The 22010-nt window shown below is 38.0% G+C and overlaps 1 protein-coding gene across 1 annotated transcript in view; it reads left to right on the top strand.

The window, feature by feature from the left end:
- SLC2A13 (solute carrier family 2 member 13) overlaps positions 1 to 22010 on the top strand; it is a 374249-nt gene that overhangs the window by 51126 nt on the left and 301113 nt on the right. Inside the window, exon 2 of the mRNA XM_066258114.1 lies at positions 19596 to 19755. Coding sequence (XP_066114211.1) covers positions 19596 to 19755 — 160 coding nt within the window. The remainder of the gene's footprint in view (positions 1 to 19595; positions 19756 to 22010) is intronic.

Below are 22010 nucleotides of genomic sequence, written 5' to 3'. Positions count from 1 at the left end.
TTTGCATTTAAAGCTACCCGTTTAAGAGTTTTCTTTAGGTTGAAATTAGTCCTTCGAAAACAAAGAATATAAATAATCTTTAGCTATCTGTCTATTACCATTATTTATCTCTCATCTGTTCATCTTTAAATGAATCATTTTACCACATCATTTGTCAAAGAATTGGAAGGCAGTACTTTATTCTGGCTGTATCAGTGACTCAATGCTGCTGGAACAGAAGTAAGAGATAATGCTGGCTAATTGGTAACAGAGCCAGGTTCTATCGAGTCAGAGCTGCCACTAGATCTACAATTAGAGTGAAAAGATATTTATAATCTATGGGGTTATTAACAAGGGTTCATTTTAATCTTTTCCAAAAGCCAACTTATGAGAGCTCATACTGCCCTTTTTACAGGCTTGTTCATTATTTGTCATTTCACTTGGAGTCTATTCTAAAAGTGTTAGTGAGCCACTTTTTTTTTCTTTTTAGATTTTATTTATTGATTTTTAGAGAGAGAGGAGGAAGAGAGAGAAAAAGGTGTGGGTTGAGGGAGAATCAGGAAGCATCAACTCGTAGTTGGGCAAGTCCAGGGCCTCGAACCGGTGACCTCAGCATTCCAGATTGAGGCTAGGGAGCCATTTTTATATGCATATTGCTTTACACATGTTGCTTATAACATTTCATAAATGTTAAGGATCCCTGTATTCTCTTTAGATCTTACAAGAAGAGACAGGATTGTAAAATGTTGGTAAATGTTTAACCATGAATGGTGCCTACCATTTCAAAGAATCAACTAAACAATCTTTTAATTATGTGTACTGTACATTCCTCGTATAATAAAGAACAACATGTGATATTTGCTTTGTCTGTTAAAGTAACTCTGTATACTAAAGAGAACCTAAAGATTTTCCCCTCTCCCTCGCTCTGTCCCACTTACCATTAGCGAGGCCTTGCTTCCTCACAGCCTGACGGTACAGAACGAGAGCTCCTACAAGCAGACTCTGTTTCATGTTAAGGTGGTTCTTTGTCATTCTGACCATAGTTCTTTAACAAAATTTTCTATTTCAAAAGTGGCTTGGGAAATAAGTGCAAGAAGTATACATGTAGAAAATAATTCCATACTTTATAGGAATAAAATAAAAGGAAGTGAAAGTTAACTTGGCTGTGTTCCTCATCAAACATTTAAAATTTCATAATAGATTCCAAAGAATATCATGGATTATTAAAGAAGAGTTTAGGAAAGTGTGTTGTGGATCATTGTTGATCTTAAAAACGTGCCTTTTTCCTCTTCCTTTTTACTCGGTAACGGTTTTATGACATTGATTTTTAAATGTAAGTGGTATAGGGATTTGGAGAAATAATATTGTAAGAGGTTGAGAAAGATAGATATCTGTTGGTGGGTGGTTTATATAATTTCTACCACTTTAAAAAACTCAGAGGTCACTCACAGTCATTGCATCTACTTTTTAGAGACAAAGGAAATCATTAATAGGTATCTCTGGTAATAAAGATGGACATTATGTTGTGCAATGATTTTATTTCTCTTTGAACATTAAAAAAATAAGTAGAAAAAAATTTAAAGTAGTTACTGAGTCATAATGTTCTAACCAAGTAAAATGTTTAGCCATTGTTGTTACTAAGTTCTAGCACAGAAAAAGACCTTTGAAGAAAATGCTTTGAAGTGGTTATAAAACAAGCCAGATATTCTATCTATGTAACTCCCAAAGTGTGTTTCTCAGAGAGGAAATAGGAAGAATGGTTGAGTGAACGAACACTCAGTAGTTTACTTACTCAGCTAGATTTCTGTAGTACAAACTGAGGGGCAGATTCTCTGAGTGGTTTATATTGAACCTCTCTATCCTTAAAGTTTTTGTTGTTAATTTTGGGGTTGGTTTAAGGTTGTTTCGGAAAAGTAAACGAGTCTTTTATCTCATGGTATTTATCCATCACAACTGGATTTTTAATACTGTTTGATTATGAAATTGTATACCTTGGCAAGATAGAAGAAACTTGGATCACGTTTCCCTCCAATTGTCTGCAGTTGTTGCTCGCATTTCGTATTGCCTGGTTGTTGTTACTTTGTAGATGACCTGGGTTTTTCCTTCTGCCCTATTAATTTGAAAAAAAAAATCATTTTTGTTAACTGTGCAAATCAGGAAATTTTCTAGGATGTGTTGTCTAGTTGTTACTACCTATTAGCCCTGGGTCTTTTTCTTTCTTTTATAATGTTCTTTTTTTCAACAATATCTTTTATCATTTTAATATATTTTGCTTTCCATTTTTGGAGAGCATCTCAGATTGATATTCCATCCTTTCTCAAATTTTACCCAGCTTTATATTTGTTATTTACTTCAATATGTTATTTACTTTTGTAATTATTTGCATATTCTGCTATTAAACTTTTAGTGTTTGCAGGGCTTCTTTAAAAAAAACCTACCTATTTCCTTGTTCAATTTGATTCTGTTGTCTTTTTATTTAAGCTGATTCCCTCCTTGTAGCTCTCTGTTCTTGACTTTTAGACAAGACTTTATAGTGAACAGCTTTAAAAAATTTACAGGGTGTTCATACATTATTTTGGCAGCCTAATATTTCCTTTAACACTTTTTAAAAAAACTTCTCTACCCTTAATATTTATTGCATGAAAATTTCTACAACCAAATTGTAACCCTGGACTTATTTTATTCTGTACACATTTCTTGTATGTTTTATATATACCTTTTCAATTGTAATCTATACTCAGGTGGTGCACAGCCTCTGGGCTCCTGTTTCGGTACGCATTGTTTCTTGTCCTTAAACTCGGACCTCCAGATGGCAGATAGAGCTAAATATGAAAAAGCACCACTTGTGTTCCTATTTGCTAAATTCACTGCCTTGAGGAAACTGTATTGCTTTCTTCTTAACCTTTCTACATTCCATTTGCTAGGTTTAAAAACATACTGCTTTTTGGTGGCATTTCATACAGGTATCTTTCCCTTAAAACCTTTAAATGCTGTTTTAAGTATTTTCTTATGTATCGTTTAATTCTTTTTTTTTACAAATTAATTTTACTAGGGTGACATCAATAAATCAGGGTACATATGTTCAAAGAAAACATGTCCAGGTTATCTTGTCAATTATGTTGCATACCCATCACCCAAAGTCAGATTGTTCTCCGTCACCTTCTATCTAGTTTTCTTTGTGCCCCTTCCCCTCTACCCCCATCCCCCCCAACCACCACACTCTTATCAATATCTCTTAGTCTTGTTTTTATGTCCCACCTACATATGGAATAATGCAGTTCTTGTTTTTTTTCTGATTTATTTCACTTCGTATAATGTTATCAAGATCCCACCATTTTGTTGTGAATGATCCGATGTCATCATTTCTTATGGCTGAGTAGTATTCCATAGTGTATATGTGCCACATCTTCTTTATCCAGTCTTCTATTGACGGGCTATTTGGTTGTTTCCATGTCCTGGCCACTGTGCTGCAATAAACATGGGGTTGGATGTGTCTTTATGTATCAATGTTTCTGAGTTTTTGGGGTATATACTCAGTAGAGGGATTGCTGGGTCATAAGGTAGTTCTATTTTCAGTTTTTTGAGGAACCACCATACTTTCTTCCATAATGGTTGTACTACTTTACATTCCCACCAACAGTGAATGAGGGGGTTCCTTTTTCTCCACAGCCTCTCCAACATTTGCTATTAGCTGTCTTGTTAATAATAGCTAATCTAACAGGTGTGAGGTAGTATCTCATTGCAGTTTTGATTTGCATTTCTCTAATAACTAACGAAGATGAGCATCTTTTCATATATCTGTTGGCCATTTGTATTTCTTCCTGGGAGAAGTGTCTATTCATGTCCTCTTCCCATTTTTTTATTAGATTGTTTGTTTGTTTGTTGTTGAGTTTTATGAGTTCTTTGTATATTTTGGATATTAGGCCCTTATCTGAGCTGTTCTTTGAAAATATCATTTCCCATTTAGTTGGCTGTCTATTTTGTTGTCAGTTTCTCTTGCTGAGCAAAAACTTCTTAGTCTGATGTAGTCCCATTCATTTATTTTTGCCTTCGCTTCCCTTGCCTTTGGAGTCAAATTCATAAAATGCTCTTTAAAACCAAGGTCCATGAGTTTAGAACCTATCTTCTTCTATGTACTTTATTGTTTCAGGTCTTATATTTAGGTCTTTGATCCATTTTGAATTAATTTTAGTACAAGGGGACAAACTGTAGTCATGTTTCATTCTTTTGCATGTGGCTCTCCAGTTTTCCCAGCACCATTTGTTGAAGAGGCTTTCTGTTCTCCATTGTGTGTTCTTGGCCCCTTTATCAAAAATTATTTGACCATATATATGTGGTTTTATTTCTGGACTTTCTATTCTGTTCCATTGGTCTGAGTGTTTATTTTTCTGCCAATACCATGCTGTTTTGATTGTTGTGGCTCTATAATATAGTTTGAAGTCAAGTATTGTAATGCCCCCAGCTTTGTTCTTTTTCTTTAGGATTGCTTTGGCTATTCGGGTTTTTTTATAATTCCAAATAAATCTGATGATTATTTGTTCCATTTCTTTAAAAAATGTCATTGAAATTTTGATGGGAGTTGCATTAAATTTGTATATTGGTTTGGGTAATATGGCCATCTTGATTATATTTATTCTTCCTATCCAAGAGCAAGGAATATTCTTCCATCTCATTGTACCTTTTTCAATTTCCCTTAATGATGGTTTGTAGTTTTCATTATATAAGTCCTTTACATTCTTTGTTATGTTTATTTTTAGTTATTTTGTTGTTGTTGCAATCGTGAAGGGGATTATTTTTTTGAGTTCGTTCTCAAATCTTTAATTGTTGGTATATAGAAAGGCTATGGACTTTTGTATGTTAATTTTGTATCCTGCGACCTTACTGTATTGGCTTATTGTTTCTAGTAGTCTTTTTGTAGATTCTTTGGAGTTTTCGATGTATAAGATCATATCATCTGCAAAAAGTGATACCTTTACTTCTTCTTTTCCAATATGGATGCCTTTTATTTCTTTGTCTTGTATGATTGCTCTGGCTAGAACATCCAGCACCATATTAAATAAGAGTGGAGAAAGTGGACAACCCTGTCTTGTTCCTGATTTAAGGGGGAAAGCCTTCAGTTTTGTGCCATTTAATATGATGTTAGCTGATGGTTTATCATATATTATGGCCTTTATCATGTTGAAATATTTTCCTTCTATACCCATTTTGTTGAGAGCCTTAACCATAAAATTGTGTTGTATTTTATCGAATGCCTTTTCTGCATCTATTGATAAGATCATGTGGTTTTTGTTCTTTGTTTTGTTGATATGGTGTATTACGTTAACCGTTTTATGTATGTTGAACCATCCTTGGGATTCTGGGATGAATCCCACTTGATCATGATGCATTATTTTTTTAATATGTTGTTGTATTCGATTTGCTAGTATTTTGTTTAGTATTTTAGCATCTGTATTCATTAGAGATACTGGTCTCTAGTTTTCTTTTTTTTGTGCCATCCTTGCCTGGTTCTGGTATGAGGGTTATGTTGGCCTCATAAAATGTGTTTGGCAGTATTGCTTCTTCTTCAATTTTTTGGAAGACTTTGAGTAGAATAGGAACCAAGTCTTCTTTGAATATTTGATAGAATTCGCTATTATAACCATCTGGGCCTGGACTTTTATTTTTGGGGAGGTTTTTAATAGTTTTTTCTATTTCTTCCCTACTAATTGGTCTGTTTAGGCTCCTGCTTCTTCTTGACTCAGTCTAGGAAGGTTGTATTCTAGGAATTTATCCATTTCTTAATCTAGATTGTTGAATTTAGTGGCATAAAGTTTTTCATAGTATTCTACAATAATTCTTTGTATATCTATGGTGTCCATGGTGATTTCTCCTCTTTCATTTTGGATTTTGTTTATATGAGTTCTTTCTCTTTTTTCCTTGGTAAGTCTTGCCAAGAGTTTGTCAATTTTGTTGATCTTTTAAAAGAACCAACTCCTTGTTCTATTAATTTTTTCTATAGTTTTTCTGTTCTCTATTTCATTTATTTCTGCTCTGATTTTTATTATCTCCTTTCTTCAGCTGGTTTTGGGTTGTCTTTGTTCTTCTTTTTCCAGTTCCTTAAGGTGTGAAGTTAAGTGGTTCACTTGGGCTCTCTCTTGTTCATATTGGCCTGAAGTGATATGAACTTCCCTCTTATCACTGCTTTTGCTGCATCCCATAGATTCTGATATGTCCTATTGTCATTTTCCTTTGTCTGTATATATCTTTTGATCTCTGCACTTATTTCTTCTTTGACCCATTCATTTTTAAAAGTATGTTGTTTAGTTCCCACATTTTTGTGGGTTTTTTCCCCTCTTTTTTGCAGTTGAATTCTAGTTTCAAGGCTTTCTGATCAGAAAATATGCTTGGTACAACTTCAATTTTTCTGAATTTGCTTATGTTGTGTTTGTGGCACAACATATGGTCAGTTCTTGAGACTGATCCATGTACAAAAAAAAAAATGTATATTCTGTCACTTTGGGATGAAATGTCCTGTAGATGTCTATCATATCCAGGTGCTCTAGTGTTTTGTTTAAGGCCAATATATCTTAATGATTCCCTGTTTGGATGACCGATCTAGAGCTGTCAGCGGTGTATTGAGGTCTCCAAGTATGATTGTATTTTTGTCAGTTTTTGTTTTAAGGTCAATAAGTAGCTGTCTTATACATTTTGGTGCTCCTTGGTTTGGTGCATATATATTAAGAATTGTTGTGTCTTCTTGATTCAGCCTCCCCTTAATCATGAAATGACCATTTTTGTCTTTGAGTACTTTTGCTGTCTTGTAGTCAGTATTATCAGATATGAGTATTGCTACGCCTGCTTTTTTTTTTGGATGTTATTTGCTTGGAGTATTGTTTTCCAGCCTTTCACTTTGAATTTGTTTTTATCTTTGTTGCTTAGATGAGTTTCTTGTAGCAGCATACAGTTGGATATTCTTTTTTAATTACATTCTGCTACTCTGTGCCTTTTTATTGGTGAGTTTAATCCGTTTACATTTATTGTAATTATTGACACTTGTGAGTTCCCCATTGCCATTTTATACATTGCTTTCTGTTACTTTTGTGTCTTGCTTGATTCTTCTCTTTCGTTTTTCTATCTTTTGTTTTTGTTTGGTTGTATTCCATACATCTTTCCTCTGTTGCTATCTTTTTAAAATAATGTGCTTCTGCGGTGGTTCTATCAATGGTGGTTACCATTAAGTAATGAAAAGGGTTCCTACCCTGTTCATTATAGTGCACTATCTTGTGAGTACTTTTGCACTGCATCGTCCTTTGCTACTGTTAATCTCCGTCCTCTCCCCCCCCCTTTTTTTGTTGTTTTCACAGTTTAAATTTGGTTTTATTGTGTTCATGGTGGAGTTTTACTTGTGGTTTTGTTTTGTTTTGTTCTTTTTATCTGGTTGGAAAACCTCCTTTAGTAATTCCTGGAGTGGGGGTTTCTGATGATAAATTCCCTCATCTTTTCTGTATCTGTGAATGTTTTTATTTCTCCTTCATATTTTAATGATAGCTGTGATGGGTATAGTATTCATGGCTGAAAGTTCCTCTCTTTCAGGACTTTAAATATTGGGGTCCACTCTCTTCTAGCTTTTAGAGTTTCTGTTGAGAAATCCAATGATAATCTAATGGGCCTTCCTGTATATGTTGTATTCTTCTTTCCCCTGGCTGCCTTGAGAATTTTTTTCTTTGTCATTGGTTTGTGCCAATTTCATTATTATGTTCCTTGGAGTAGGTTTGTTGTGGTTAAGAAAACTCGGAGTTCTGTTTGCTTCTTGAATTTGAGGCTTTAGTTCTTTCCACAGGCTTGGGAAGTTCTCATCTATTATTTGTTTGAATATTTTCTCCATTCCATTTTCTCTCTCTTCTCCCTCTGATATACCTATTATTGTTATGTTATTCTTTTTGACGGAATCAGACAGTTCCTGTAGGGCTTTCTCATTTTTTTTTAATTTTTGAGTCTCTTTCTTCTCTCTCTGTTGTGCCTCAAGTTGCTTGTCTTCTATTTCACTAGTTCTACCTTCTATCTGGCCTGTTCTATTAACTAAGCTTGTTACCTCGTTTTTCAGCTCATGAATTGAGTTTTTCATCTCTGTTTGATTTGTTTTTATAGTTTCAATTTCCTTGGTAGTATATTCTTTGTGTTCATTGAGTTGTTTTCTGAGCTCCCTAAATTGCCTTTCTGTGTTTTCTTGTATATCTCTGAGTATTTTTAGGATTTCTATTTTAAATTCTGTCATTTAGCTCCAAGCTTTCCAATATATTAAATTTTTTCTCCATAGATTTTTTCCTCATCTATCTGTGCTACCTCTCTTTCTTTTGTATCCATGATATTCGATTTCCTTTTCCTTAATGGCTTCTGAGGGTGGTTTTGTTGATAGCATTAATGAGAATTAATAAAGAATAAAAAGTTAAAAAATAAAAATAAAAAAGAATAAAAAAATCATTATTCCCCCCCTTTTTTTTCTCTCCTCTCCTCTCCCCTCCTTCTTGAGAAAATCTTGTGGTGAACTGTGAATTATATTGTGCTAAATAGAACAATAATTACCTATAATAGGGGGCCTGAGTTTGGGAGGAGTGATAAAGGGCAAAAAAGGAAGTATGAACCCACAAAATGCAAAAAAGGAAAAAATTTGGGTCAAGAATAAAATGATTTGCTTTTAGGTGGTGGTTGACTAAGAGATATGATGAGAGAAATAAGAGGGAAACAGGAAAAAGGGGAAAAAATTAAAAAATTACTATTGTATTTAGTGGAGCAAGAACTAGATAAGATGGAGAGCTAGGGTTGGGAGTACTGCTAGTGAGTTAAAAAAGCAAAGTAAAAATCCCCCTTAGCGCCACAAAGGAAAATTTGAGTCCCAGATAAAATAATTTGTTCGTGATTGAGGATTGAATGAGAGGAAAAGTAAAGGAGAAAAGAAGAAATTAATATAGAGGGAGAAAAAAAAAAGAAAGAGGAAAACAGAAAAAGAAGAAAAAAGAATAAAAGAGAGAGAGAGAGTTAAGGGTTTTGGAGTGTAACCCTCAGAGAGAGAAAGGAAGAAGAAAGAAAAGATAATGGGCGATGTAACACTTATGGGTAGTGTAGTTCAAGGAGAGGAGAGAGTAAGACCGGCAGAGAATTAAACGACCAAATTGGAAGAGGAAGATAATAATCAAGACAAGAAGATAAGAGAAACAAATGAACAAATATAATAAAATGGGATAGGTTATAAAGTCTGCAGATTATTCTTGATTTTGAGAGGTTATCATCTTGCTTTTTCTTTTCTCTCCCTCTTCTTGGTCGGTGACTCTGTACCCTGGGTTCTGCCCCTGTGGCACGTTTAGGTAGAGGTTAGCAGTTGATAAGTCTCTATGGCGATGTCATATATTGGGCTTCAGTCTTGTTGGCAGTCGAGGCTCATTAGCATTTGCAGGCTCCGCCAATGAGAGAGTCCGTGTTCCCGGAGCCTCTCTCCTAGTCTTTCCTTCCTGAATTAGTAGCCTGATGATCCAGCTATGGGGTTGCTGCTGCCTCTGCCTGGAGAGTAAGAGGCTCAAAGAGCTGGCAAATCCCCACTCGATCCCCACTCAGCGCAGGGCTCTGGGTAAGGCTCAATCAGTCAGAGCTTCTAGTATAATCAGGCGGGGTTTTGGCCCACACAAAGACCTCTGACTCTGCCCCTCTGTCCGGGAACATGGGTGCTCACTCCCGGGGGAATCTCTTGCCCACTGTCTGCGCTCGCCGACCAGGATATCCGGCCAGCCGCCTCTCACTCCCGGTGAGGCACCCCGCCCTCATGGAAAAGTTTCAGCGTAGGGAATTTCGCTCCCGCTCCCTCCCCGTACACTGCTTTTTCAGGGCGCAGGGGCAACCCCGAGATTCCGCTTTCGGCCCACACAAAGGCCTCTGACTCTGCCCCTCTGCCCGGGAACACGGGTGCCCAATCCCGGGGGAATCTCTCGCCCATTCTCCGCACTCGCTGACCAGGAGATTGGGGCAGATGGCTGTCTCAAGTGCCTTTCTTTGTCTGGATTTGGCGCGAGCTTTAGCTTGTGTTGACTGGGTTGCCACAAGCACATTTTTCCTCAGCTTGGATGTCCGTGCCACAGCCTGGTTCAGACGTTTGTGCCGCAGTCTGGTTCTATTCATACCCTATGCCTGCCTCAGTTCCTATACTCTCAGTTCCCAGTGAAAGCAGCCCTTATTTAGCTTAGTGAGGAAGGCGGAGTGTTTCTTCCTCCTTATTTCCTTCGGAGTTGATTATATATTTAGTCAATTTTTCGCTCGATCATAATTTTCGCTCGATCATACCTTCGCCTTTAGTGTGAAACTTCTGGAGGCTCCAAGGATAGATTTTTCTGTCTCTGGTTGAAGATCTTGTTGAATTTTTGGAGAAATTTATCGGTATCACTCCTTACGGCGCCATTTCTCTGACGTCACTCTTGTTTAATTCTTAACTTGCCACCTCTCCCATAAAGAAATTTTTTCAGTCTCTTCTTTTCCTGCCCTCTTCATTTGTGTATTCTAGGAACACTTCTCTTCATCTGAATTCTGGCATACTATGCTGTTATTTAAAATGATCTTTTATTACAATGGTGCCAAACCTATAAGTATCCAGTTAGTACATTGGTTACATTGGGATTTGTCTTGATGGGCTGTTTTCTTTGGCCTACAGAGTTGTTCTTTAGTCAGCTTAATACTTTGTATTTTATACTCATTCTGCATCTATATTTCTGGTACCTGCCTAGTTTATGTAAGAAGTTCAAGACCCCTTTTGGGGAAAGAATATTCAAAGAAAAGGGAATGTTTGTAATGTAATGAGTTAAAGTTACAGACTTTTGGAAAAAGTACTGCAAGTTATAACCAAATTTTGCTAGTTATCTGTGGGTAGTGTAATTTTTATTTATTTTATTTCTTATCTGTACTTTCCAGATTTTCCTGAATGAGTAATGCCTTTAGTGTAAAAACCAATCAGTAAACAATAATTTAAAAGGACATGGTTTTGTGTATGCATCCCATTGTACTAATCAGCAGGGTCTGTGCTTGACACTTAGGTGAGTTGTATTTTGGAAGGTGCAGGCACCGCTGTCCTGGGCAGGATGGCTAAACTGAAATGTGCAGTGAGGGATACTGTTTGTTCAGACAGATTCTCTTTCTCCTTAGGACTACTGTTTCTTTAGAGATCATAGAACAACAATTTATAAAATAAAACGAGGACAGCATAATCCTTCTTGGTCAAGAAGCATTATTATTAAAAGGTGGCTTCATGTGCTTCTGAGAAGCTAATTAGTTGCTGTCTGCCTTATCGTGCTGAGAGCCTGCTGTGATTCATGGGTGTTTACCCATCGCGACAGGATTTCCTAATGCTGTTTGTTAGGAAATTATTTATACTTCTGACTCAGGGCTTTAAAAGGGCTTCCAGCAGTTTTTGAAAGCCAACTTCTGGGCTCAAAAGTGTTTTGTGCTGTTTATGGTGAATCATCCTGGCAGCATGAGAGAGCGTGAGTCCAGTTTCACTGCATTGTCTGAGGTGCAATTTTCCAGTGAAACCCCTTGCCAAGCATGATAATGAGTTTTCATTGTAGACTTTTTTATTTTGTGAGAAACAAACTTTTCTTGTATCAAACTTTTAAAAAGTACTCAGAACCAGTACCACCACAGGATTTTTTTGTGGTTCCGTTTAGTGTTCTGGCAGTCCTTCCTTACCCTATCCATTTCCCTGTTCAATTTGATTCTGTTGTCTTTTTATTTAAGCTGATTCCCTCATTGTAGCTTTCTTTTCCTGCTTTTAAGGCAAGATCTTATAGGGAACAACTTAAAATTTGAGCGGGAGGGCTGTTCATATATTATTTTACTATCCTCATTTTTTCTTTAATAGTTTCTTCTCTTTTGCTTCTCAACCCTTTATATCTATTGCATGAAAATTTCTACAACCAAATTCTAGCCCTAGGTTATCTTATACCCCTAAGAGAGATGTACACCACTACTTTCCTTATGTTAATTTCAGTTCATGAGTTTAGTATGGGTGAATAAGAATTTATTCTTTCTTTTTTAGACATTTATCTTCTTTGACTACTGATTGCTGTGGGGGGAGGAAGAAAATTTATTCTACTTTTCGAGGTTCTTTCTGCAAGAGAAAATAACCAAATCTAATTACATACATATGTATGGGAACCTCACATCCATGAAGGAGTCAGACACTGCACATACAGGAGACGTTGGAGACACAAAGGTAAAATGAGGTCCTTCTGAGCTAAAGATGAGATAGGATGCCTTGGGCCCTCAGAGGGGAGAAAGGTCATTCAAAGGATGATAAGAAGGGCAGATGTTCAGTGCCTTGCCCTTTTGTTAAGTCATAGAAAGTTATTTCTGGTAACAACTCATTATATGCAAGGACCCTAATTTAAATTCTTTAAAGGGAGAAAGAGGTAAAAGCTTCACTTCAGCCCTGGAGGTCTCTGTTGCCTCCAGCTCAAAATAATTCACCTGCCAAAGTGACTCAGCCTGGAGAGGCCTGTTCTGAACCCTTCATTAGAATAGAGAAGAAATCAGAAGCTCTTCAAAGAACCTGCTTAACTTTAAATATCATTACTTACACCCATTAATGAAGCATTCTCATTTGGGGGAATCTCATACAATATTGACCGTTCGTCATTTGAACATTGAATTTCGTTTGGAGACAGAATTCCGTGTGTTTTGCTAAGCAGGAAGGAGATTTGGGGGTGACATAGCCTTTCAAAACTGGTCATGTTTGGGAATCCATAAATTATGGTTTTATGAAAACAGGGTAGGTTAAATAGGGTCTTTGCCATGCATATTGAACAAACGTGAATATAGGGAACATGAGTCTGCTGACCTTTCTTATCATTAGCATTCTTTTACAGTTCCCTATTTTCATAAGGCAGTTTTGTGGGTTTCAGCTTATCTAGCTTGAAATGACATAGTTAGTCACATTTAGTGCTCAGTTTTCTGAGTAATTCATCTGAGCTCATACCGTGGTACCTGGCGGCAGTAAGTTATGTAGCAGGCAGTAGGAGCAGGGAAGAGTTTGGACACTCCTGCTTCTAGAAGATCATGTGTGCTAGCTAAGAAAAGAAGGCCACAGAGAAAATGTTTCTGAGAAATTGACAAAAGACCACATCCTGATAAGGGGCCTGATACTCAGTCCTGGAGTGGCACATTACAAAGATTAAGGGACTTAAATCTGGGAGATCCATTCTGACAATAACCTTCTATGATGTGTCTTTCTGAAAATCTCTTCTTCTTGTCCTCTAAGGTTTGGTTTCTTTACTTTCCCAAGGGAATAATGAGTATCTGTCCCACCTACCTATTGATAGGATGACCTTACATAGTAATGCAAAATGGTAACATAAAAAAGATTTTAGAAATAACATACTATTCAAGGGTAAGGTAGACGCTTGCTGGTTGCTCCTTCTCGGTTTCTTTCTCCAGCAGTTACTTAAATATTACAATTTTTCTGGACTCAGTTCTAGTCATTCTTCTCATATTCCTTTTTTTTGGGAAGTCTCCATTCCCATGGTTTCAGTTATATGCACCAGCCACATAGAACCATCTTCTGAGCTGCAGATATTTGTGTAACTCCCAAACCCTGCTGAGCCCAGTCACAGTTTGGAATTGCATTTAGAGAAATAATAGTCCAGTAACTAAAAGCAATTGAAAAGTAATACTACTCTTGTGTCTTGAAGAACATAATAGCATTCAGGTTATAACTCAGCAGTCATTCTTAAAATCTGTTGTCTCAGTCAATCCCTTTGTTATAGGCTCAGTTTTTCCCATACTGATCTTGCACTCACAACTCTCTCTGGCCTTTTTTCATTTGAACTTCTCCCTACTAACCAAATCTTGGACTCGTGTTTTCTTCTCCATCTTTTTTCTCTTCTCTGGTATGATAACAGCTCAAGAACTAGGCTGACAAAGACCATATTTTCCCTAAGGTTGAAGGAGAGGTTGGTTATTTTGGCAGATTCTTATTGGGTAGGAGAAGAGAGGGAGGCTGGGGACGTTCACATATAACTAATCTATATTCCCAGCATATTTACAGAGCGCTCTTCTTGCTGTATGCTTGTATATTCCACAGAGCACCTTTGTCAACCTGTCTAAAAGTTGACCTTATTATGCTCTACCCAAACTTGCTTTTTCTCCAGTATCCCTTACCTTTGTACAGAGTACCTATCAAGTTGCTGGTGGCTTATTTTGGACATCTGAACATCATCCTCAAATTCTTCCCTTCCTTGTCCTGCACATTACATTCAAATTCTCTTTAGCCTAAATATGAAATACATAAATCCAGGATTTCTTCTTTTTACTCCATTTCCAGTGCCGTCACTGCACTCACTGCTCCCCTGCAATCAGTTTTCCCTACTACCGACCAAAATGATCCTTTTACAGGATTGTGACTTTTCCTGCTTTACATTATTCAAAGTCGTCTTAGTACCAAACCCTTTCCTGTATTGCCTGGTTAATGTCTGCCCACGTCTCCAGAAAGTCCTCACCAGGATGCATTTCTTCCTGCCTTAAGGCCTTTGTCTCAGCTGGTCTGATGGTCGGAAGAGCCTCTCACCCTCAGCACTACCACCTAGCTCTGGCTTACTCATTCACCTTATCTCGGCTTAAATAGAGCCTTGCTCAAGGCGGTTCTGAGTCCTCCTCCAGCGCCTTTGCCATTGGCTCATGTTCCCCACACTTTCCTTTTGGTAAGACCCATCATACTTGAAATGTAATTACTTGTTTAAACACAGTTTTCTCAGCATACCCTCAGGACAGAGGGCATGTCTTCTGAGCACTCTGTCCCCAATGCCCAGCAGATCAAGTGGTCAGTGGATGCTCACTGATAAGTGGATGCTGCTTCCATGATGTGTGCCCTGTCTGCCTCTCCCACCTCATCTCCACACACTCTGCCTCACACTGTTGTGCGACCCCTGAGAAAAGCCAATGCCATGTCATTTTTCTGTAAGGTCATGCTCTTTTCTGTAGAACTGCCTGCCCAGCCTGTCCTCGCAATGTCAGCTCCAGAGATAGGAGGCAGGTGTATAGCTGTTTTGTCAACTTTATCCTGTTATATTGAAATTTTATATCTAACTGCATGGTTTTTGAGTAGGGTTTGTGTGTTGCCTCTCTCAGGGAAAGGACCTTATTTTATTTACTTATACTTATTTATTTTGATAATCCCAGCACCTAAAAGAGGTCAAACTGAATCAAAATGTTGGAATACCTTCTTATTAGTGATATAATAATAATAATAGAAATACTGCTGATTTTACTGACTGCTTTCAGTATGCTAGGCACACTTTTAAGTGTTTTATTTCTAGTAATTTATTGAATTTTCCCAACTTCTATGAAGAGTTACTTTTTTCTATCACACAGATGAGGAACTGGAGACCCAGAAAGGTTAAGTAAGTTGTCCAGACGTAGCCAGCAGGTACGTGGCAAGGCTGGAGTCAAGCCCACTAGTTCCAGAGCCGGCCCTCATCTGTGGTGGTCAGTCAGTGTAGCCTAGTGCTTTCAAAACTGGGTTCTGGAGTCTCGCTGTCTGGTTCAACTTCTAGTTTTTCCACTTACTTACTCATTGTGAGACCTGAGGTAAAATCCTGCAGTGCAAAATGGGAATAATTATATGTCCTTTAAAGGGATGTTCTGAGGATTAGAGAAAATAATCAGTTTATGTGATGTATCTAACAGACTGGAAGCAGTTGTAACCGTGTTAAGTCAATGTGAGCACTCACCAGACACGTCTTTTTGGGTTCTTTCCAACTCTAAATCCAGCAAGTCTGTTTTTTTTCTAGTTCTTTAATCTTTTCCCTCTGTCATTATTTGTTACTTTACAGTGTTGTGGTGTTTATTTTAAAAAATCTTTATGCCTGACCAGGCGGTGGCGCAGTGGCTAGAGCGTCGGACTGGGATGCAGAGGACCCAGGCTCGAGACCCTGAGGTCACCAGCTTGAGTGTGGGCTCATCTGGTTTGAGCAAAGCTCACAAGCTTGGACCCAAGGTCGCTGGCTGGAGCAAGGGGTCACTCGGTCTGCTGAAGGCCCACGGTCAAGGTGTATATGAGAAAGCAATCAATGAACAACTAAGGTGTCACAACGTGCAACGAAAAACTAATGCTTGATGCTTCTCGTCTCTCCGTTAATGTCTGTCTGTCCCTTGTCTATCCCTCTCTCTGACTCTCTGTCCCTGTTAAAAAAAAAAAATCTTTCCAAGGGCTTGGGGACATCTCTGCATATCTTATCAAATAAAATCTGTGGGCTTCGAGACAAGCGGGTGCTGCCTACAATTACCCAGATCCCCATGCTCCGGTCTGCGGCTGGATGGCTGAGGACTGACCTCTAGCCGAAGGGAGCACCTGAATCCCTATTTACCACCAGACCAAAGTGGAAAAAAGAAATCCAGATAATCAATTGCTGTTGTCTGATTTTTAAAAAAAGGTTTAACTATAAAAGAACTGAAGAATGTCAACTTTTGCTGCAAATGTTTCCTCTTTCCAAGTTAGAAGAAAGCCATTTTAGGGTAGTCTGTGTTAAATTGATTAGTAGTCAGAAGGAAATTTTTAGCTGTTTAGGTGCTGATTTAATTACAAAGACTACTTTTTGTCTACCAACACATATATTCTGAAACTCATAAAATCATAAGATACTTTCTATCATCGCCATATTTTGACAGAGACTACTTAACATTGGTGGAAACTACAGAGTGTATAGTCCTGAGACTTACTGGTCTGACTTGTGTGCAAACATAGTGACTACTTCACAGTAGTTATGCAACAATACAGTGAATGTTTCAGAAGCAAACATATGTTACTTAAATCTTGTCTCACTGTCCATTTATTTATTTGCTTTGCTCAAAGACAGAAAATATCAAATAAAAACAGAAAATAAATATATTTAAAATATATTTAATGGTTGTGATTGTGACATCAGCAGGGAGTTTAGTTGGCAGAATAAATACCATGAAGTCTACAACATGTGATAGAGCTGGGCCTCTCTGCCTGTATAGAGAGGTACATGAGAGACAGCCCGGTGATTTATAGTGCCAGTAAACAAGTCAGTTAACAAGAAACACAACTATTATAGTTACAGAGACTAGAGAGAAATGTCTCTTGTCTAGAATGTAGTCAATAGCACCTTCAACAGCCCTTGTCCAGAAAACACAGCAGCAGATTTCTTAATGCTGCTACCTTTAATAGAAGCTACTTTTTGGCATCCTGAAGATCAGTTAATTAAAAGCCATTCTAGATGCACCTGTTTTGCAACCCGTTGATGTCTGGTGTAATCTAGAAATCAATTTATAGAACCTACAGATATAAAAAGATGAACTTTTCTTAGTCCTGCTTCTGTTTAGTTCTTTTTTTTTTCATTTTTCCGAAGCTGGAAACGGGGAGGCAGTCAGACAGACTCCCGCATGTGCCCGACCGGGATCCACCCGGTATGCCCACCAGGGGGCGATGCTCTGTCCCTCTGGGGCATCGCTCTGCTGCATCCAGAGCCATTCTAGCAACTGAAGCAGAGGCCACAGAGCCATCCTCAGTGCCCGGGCCATCTTTGCTCCAATGGAGCCTCGGCTGCGGGAGGGGAAGAGAGAGACAGAGAGGAAGGAGATGGGGAGGGATGGAGAAGCAGATGGGCACTTCTCCTGTGTGCCCTGGCCGGGAATCGAACCCAGGACTCCTGCACGCCAGGCCGACGCTCTACCGCTGAGCCAATCGGCCAGGGCCCTGTTTAGTTCTTTTAATGAACTATTGGTGCGTATTGATTAGATCCTAGTTTTAGGTCGACAATTGAAAGTACCACTGGAAGGTAAGCTAGATATGGCCAGCAAGGCCAAGTTTTTTTTAAAGAAACAATTCTGGATTGGCTCAAGATTGTGGACTCTAGAACTGTAGCTTTATAAATATATGGTGAGCGTCAGGATCACCTGGAGGATTTCTAAAAGACAGGCTCATCTTCTAACTTTGCAGCTTTTTATTGACATCTGGGGTGGCTGAGGTGAGCCATCTTCAATAAAAAAAAAAAAGAGCCCCATAAATAATTCTAGTGATCAATGAAGTTTGAAAACTACTACCATAGATTATGTTTCATTGATTTTTAGATAGAAAAAAATTTAAAGCAGGTATATTCAGATACACTTAACCTGTTTTGTGGTTAAGATCATCTGTTTTTGAAAACTGTCAATTCCCAGAGTAATGTCCATTGTGAGCTATTTCTGAAATGTACACATAGACAATTAAATAAGGTGATTTAATGTGGGGATTTTTTATCAGTAAACCAACTAAAAGTTTGGGTGAATCTGATTGAAATGATGACTTTCAATAGTGAATAATTTTTTATTTTGACCATTGTCTGATTACATTTTCAAATAAAGTAAAAATATTTCAATAATTATATGCTCTTTAGTGAGCATTTTCATATTTTTAGTTCTCAAAAAATTATAAAGCATATTTATATGCATTCTAAAGTTATCTGAGACCTCTAGAGTTCATTTGTAGGCTTGCAAGCAATGATACGAAAAATGATACTCAGAAACTGGTGTTTTGTATACATCTTTACTGATCTACGGTATAGCTAGAGCTTGACTTATGACCACGATTGGTTCCAACAGACTGGTCTTAAACACGATTTGGTCGTAAATTGAGTAGGCTACATGTACAGTACTATGAAATGATGTTATAAAAATCTTTAAGTCATATTTTATTATAATTTTCTTTCATTATTGTTTTATATCATAATTTTCTTCGTTCATTTTATGCCATTTGTATCATCTCTACACCATTTTGTTTCTTATTTTTACATTCATCAGTTTTAAGTAAAACACTGCATTACCAGTACAACTGGTTTAATATTTGCAAAGACAATTTCCTCTTGGTAGACATCTTGGGAGGGGGTTGATAAAAAGTATCCAAGAAACAAAACACAAATTGCTGTACCGAGTCTGGGATAACAGTTGAAATGGTGCTGGTAGTGCTGCTGGAGGCTGGTCCGCACTGTCGTTCGCCCAGCTGGGCAACGCTTGTGCTGCCAGACACAGAGCAGTCATGGCTAGCGATTGTGGTCGTAAAGTTGAATGGTCATAAGTTGCATAGGTCGTAAGTCGATTAATATTTGTAATCACTAGTTATAAAAAGCATCTTTAAAATATGTGATAGACTTTTGTTTAAAGTAGATACCAGGCCCTTGTGTGTGTGTCTCTTAATCTCACATTAATATTTATTTATTTATTAAACAAGGGACAGAGGCAGTGGCAGACAGGAAGAGAAAGAGATGAGAATCATCAACTCGTAGTTGTATCACTTTATTGTTCTTTGATTGCTTCTCACACGTGTCTTGACCAGAGGGCTCCAGCTGAGCTGGTGACCCCTTCCTTGCTCAAGCCAGTATCCTTGGGCTTCAAGCCAAGTGTCCTTTGGGCTCAAGCCAGTAACCATGGGGTCATGTCTATGATCCCACACTTAAGCCAGCGACCTCAGGGTTTTGATCCTGGGACCTCAGTATCCCAAGTCGAGGCTCTAACCACTGCACACCACTGGTCAGGCTTGCATTAATATTTATAACAACAACAACCATCTTGAGTACATGTCTTGTTTACTTTTCATTGTTTCTTTGCAGGCATTGCTTCTATGACAGTGCCGGTGTATATCGCTGAGGTCTCACCGCCCAATTTAAGAGGTCGATTGGTCACCATTAACACCCTCTTCATCACAGGAGGGCAGTTCTTTGCAAGTGTTGTTGACGGAGCCTTCAGTTATCTCCAAAAGGATGGATGGAGGTCTGTAAATAGTTCTTACATTTAATTTTCAAATAAATCATGATTGTAGGGGATGGAGGAAGAAAGTTGAGAAATGAAAGGAAAAATATAACTGGGTATTTTGAATCATTATAGCTTATGTAAAAGTGGGTGGCATTCAGCAAAATTGAAAGTGGACAAGAAGTTGATATTTATTTTAATGATAGACAAGGAACCAACCAGTGAGAATTGATATTTACAGGGCTTTTTTAGCATTTAGGTGACATTTCTCACACTGTGAGAATCTTTTGTAATATTTGTTTTAAAATGAATTCAGCAGTAAATATGCATGGAGTTCTTGAATTGTATCAGTGATTGACAAGCTGTTTATGAACTGCAGATAAAACTAACATCTTTTATTTTATTATTTTTTTTTTTTGTGACAGAGACAGAGAGAGACAGAGAGAGGGACAGATAGGGACAGACAGATCGGAAGGGAGAGAGATGAGAAGCATCAACTCTTCGCTGTGGCACCTTAGTTGTTCATTGATTGCTTTCTCATATGTGCCTTGACTAGGGGCTACAGCTGACCGAGTGACACCTTGCTCAAGCCAGTGACCTTGGATCCAAGCTGGTGAGCCTTGCTCAAATCAGATGAGCTTGCGCTCAAGCTGGTGACCTCGGTGACCTCGGGGTTTCGAACCTGGATCCTCTGCGTCCCAATCAAATTCTCTATCCACTGCACCACTGCCTGGTCAGGCAACTAACATCTTCTTTAGAGGTTACATTCTGATCTGAATGGCAGAAAACCCATTGTTTAAAGCTATAGATTTAGCTATACTGTATAAAAAGATGTTAACATATATATATTTAAAATACACAGATTATTTCTTGATCACTATTTAGTTGATTTTTAAAAAAAGAGATAAGAAAGATATATATATATATTGTATTTTTCTGAAGCTGGAAACGGGGAGAGACAGTCAGACACACTCCCGCATGCGCCCCACCGGGATCCACCTGGCACATCCACCAGGGGGCGACGCTCTGCCCCTCCAGGGCGTCCCTCTGTTGTGACCAGAGCCACTCTAGCGCCTGGGGCAGAGGCCAAGGAGCCATCCCCAGCGCCCAGGCCATCTTTGCTCCAATGGAGCCTCGCTGTGGGAGGGGAAGAGAGAGACAGAGAAGAAGGGGAGGGGGAGGGGTGGAGAAGCAGATGGGCGCTTCTCCTGTGTGCCCTGGCTGGGAATCGAACCCGGGACTTCTGCACGCCAGGCCGATGCTCTACCACTGAGCCAACCAGCCAGGGCCAAGAAATATATTTTTTAAGCTGCTTTAATATGTATATTTTCAAACTGAATATTGTAAAAACAAACTAATCTTATGTTAAAGCTTAAAGATAGTATAAACTCTAAATTTTGATATCATACTTTATTATAATATTCAAAACAACGAATTCATGTGACTGTTCCAGGGAGGTTTCATTAAAAGGCATAACAGGCTACATTCTCTAACTTGTATTCTTGCCGTCATTTATTACAACAAATATTTATTGAGCATCTACTCTATATAGGTCTTGGGAATAAAATATTAAACAAGACAGATTCTAGTACTTATTTGCATGGTGATTATAGTGTTAAAGTTCATTTTTAAGCTTAAGAAAAGAGTTCAATGCAATGTGGATGTAGGGAATTAAACTTCTGTGTAAACAGCACAATAAGTCATATGGCTAGAATAAGCCATTAAAGACTTAGATGGAAGCTGTGTTAAACATCATGGGGGAACACTTGTTGAAGCTAGTTAGGACCTGCATTTGTCAGGACCGTGAAAGAGAAGACTTGGTTCTTAAACACCGTTAGCTCTGTCTGTCTGTGTTGCTAAACTGCTTTCTACCATTTTCTGCCAAAGTGAGAAATTCCTGGAAAAATTAAAAAGCAGGAAATTTCAGCTTCCTTTTTCCCACTCTGTAGATGAACAAAGAGAGGGAGATGACACCTGTTAGGAGCATAAGCTGATATTTTGAGTTTTTCTTCGGAGCTCAGTGGAAGCCATTTAATCTTTCCATGCCATGAGTATTTAAAATCTAAATCATTTATTTACATCTGGTTTACAATTTATTAATGAAGTTAGTATAGAGATATGTGTATACTTTTATTAAAAATCTGTTTTTAAATGGAAATCTAAAGTTCCTAAACCCAAATTTTGAGTTAAGTATAGCAAGATAGATATTTTTCTGCAGTACTGGCTAGGAAAGAGAGAAAAGATTATATACGGTGGTGAAAAATGACTTGTGAGTG

Source organism: Saccopteryx bilineata, chromosome 2 (genome assembly GCF_036850765.1).
Source record: "Saccopteryx bilineata isolate mSacBil1 chromosome 2, mSacBil1_pri_phased_curated, whole genome shotgun sequence".
Taxonomy (NCBI): domain Eukaryota; kingdom Metazoa; phylum Chordata; class Mammalia; order Chiroptera; family Emballonuridae; genus Saccopteryx; species Saccopteryx bilineata.
This window is presented reverse-complemented; position numbering and strand designations above follow the sequence as displayed.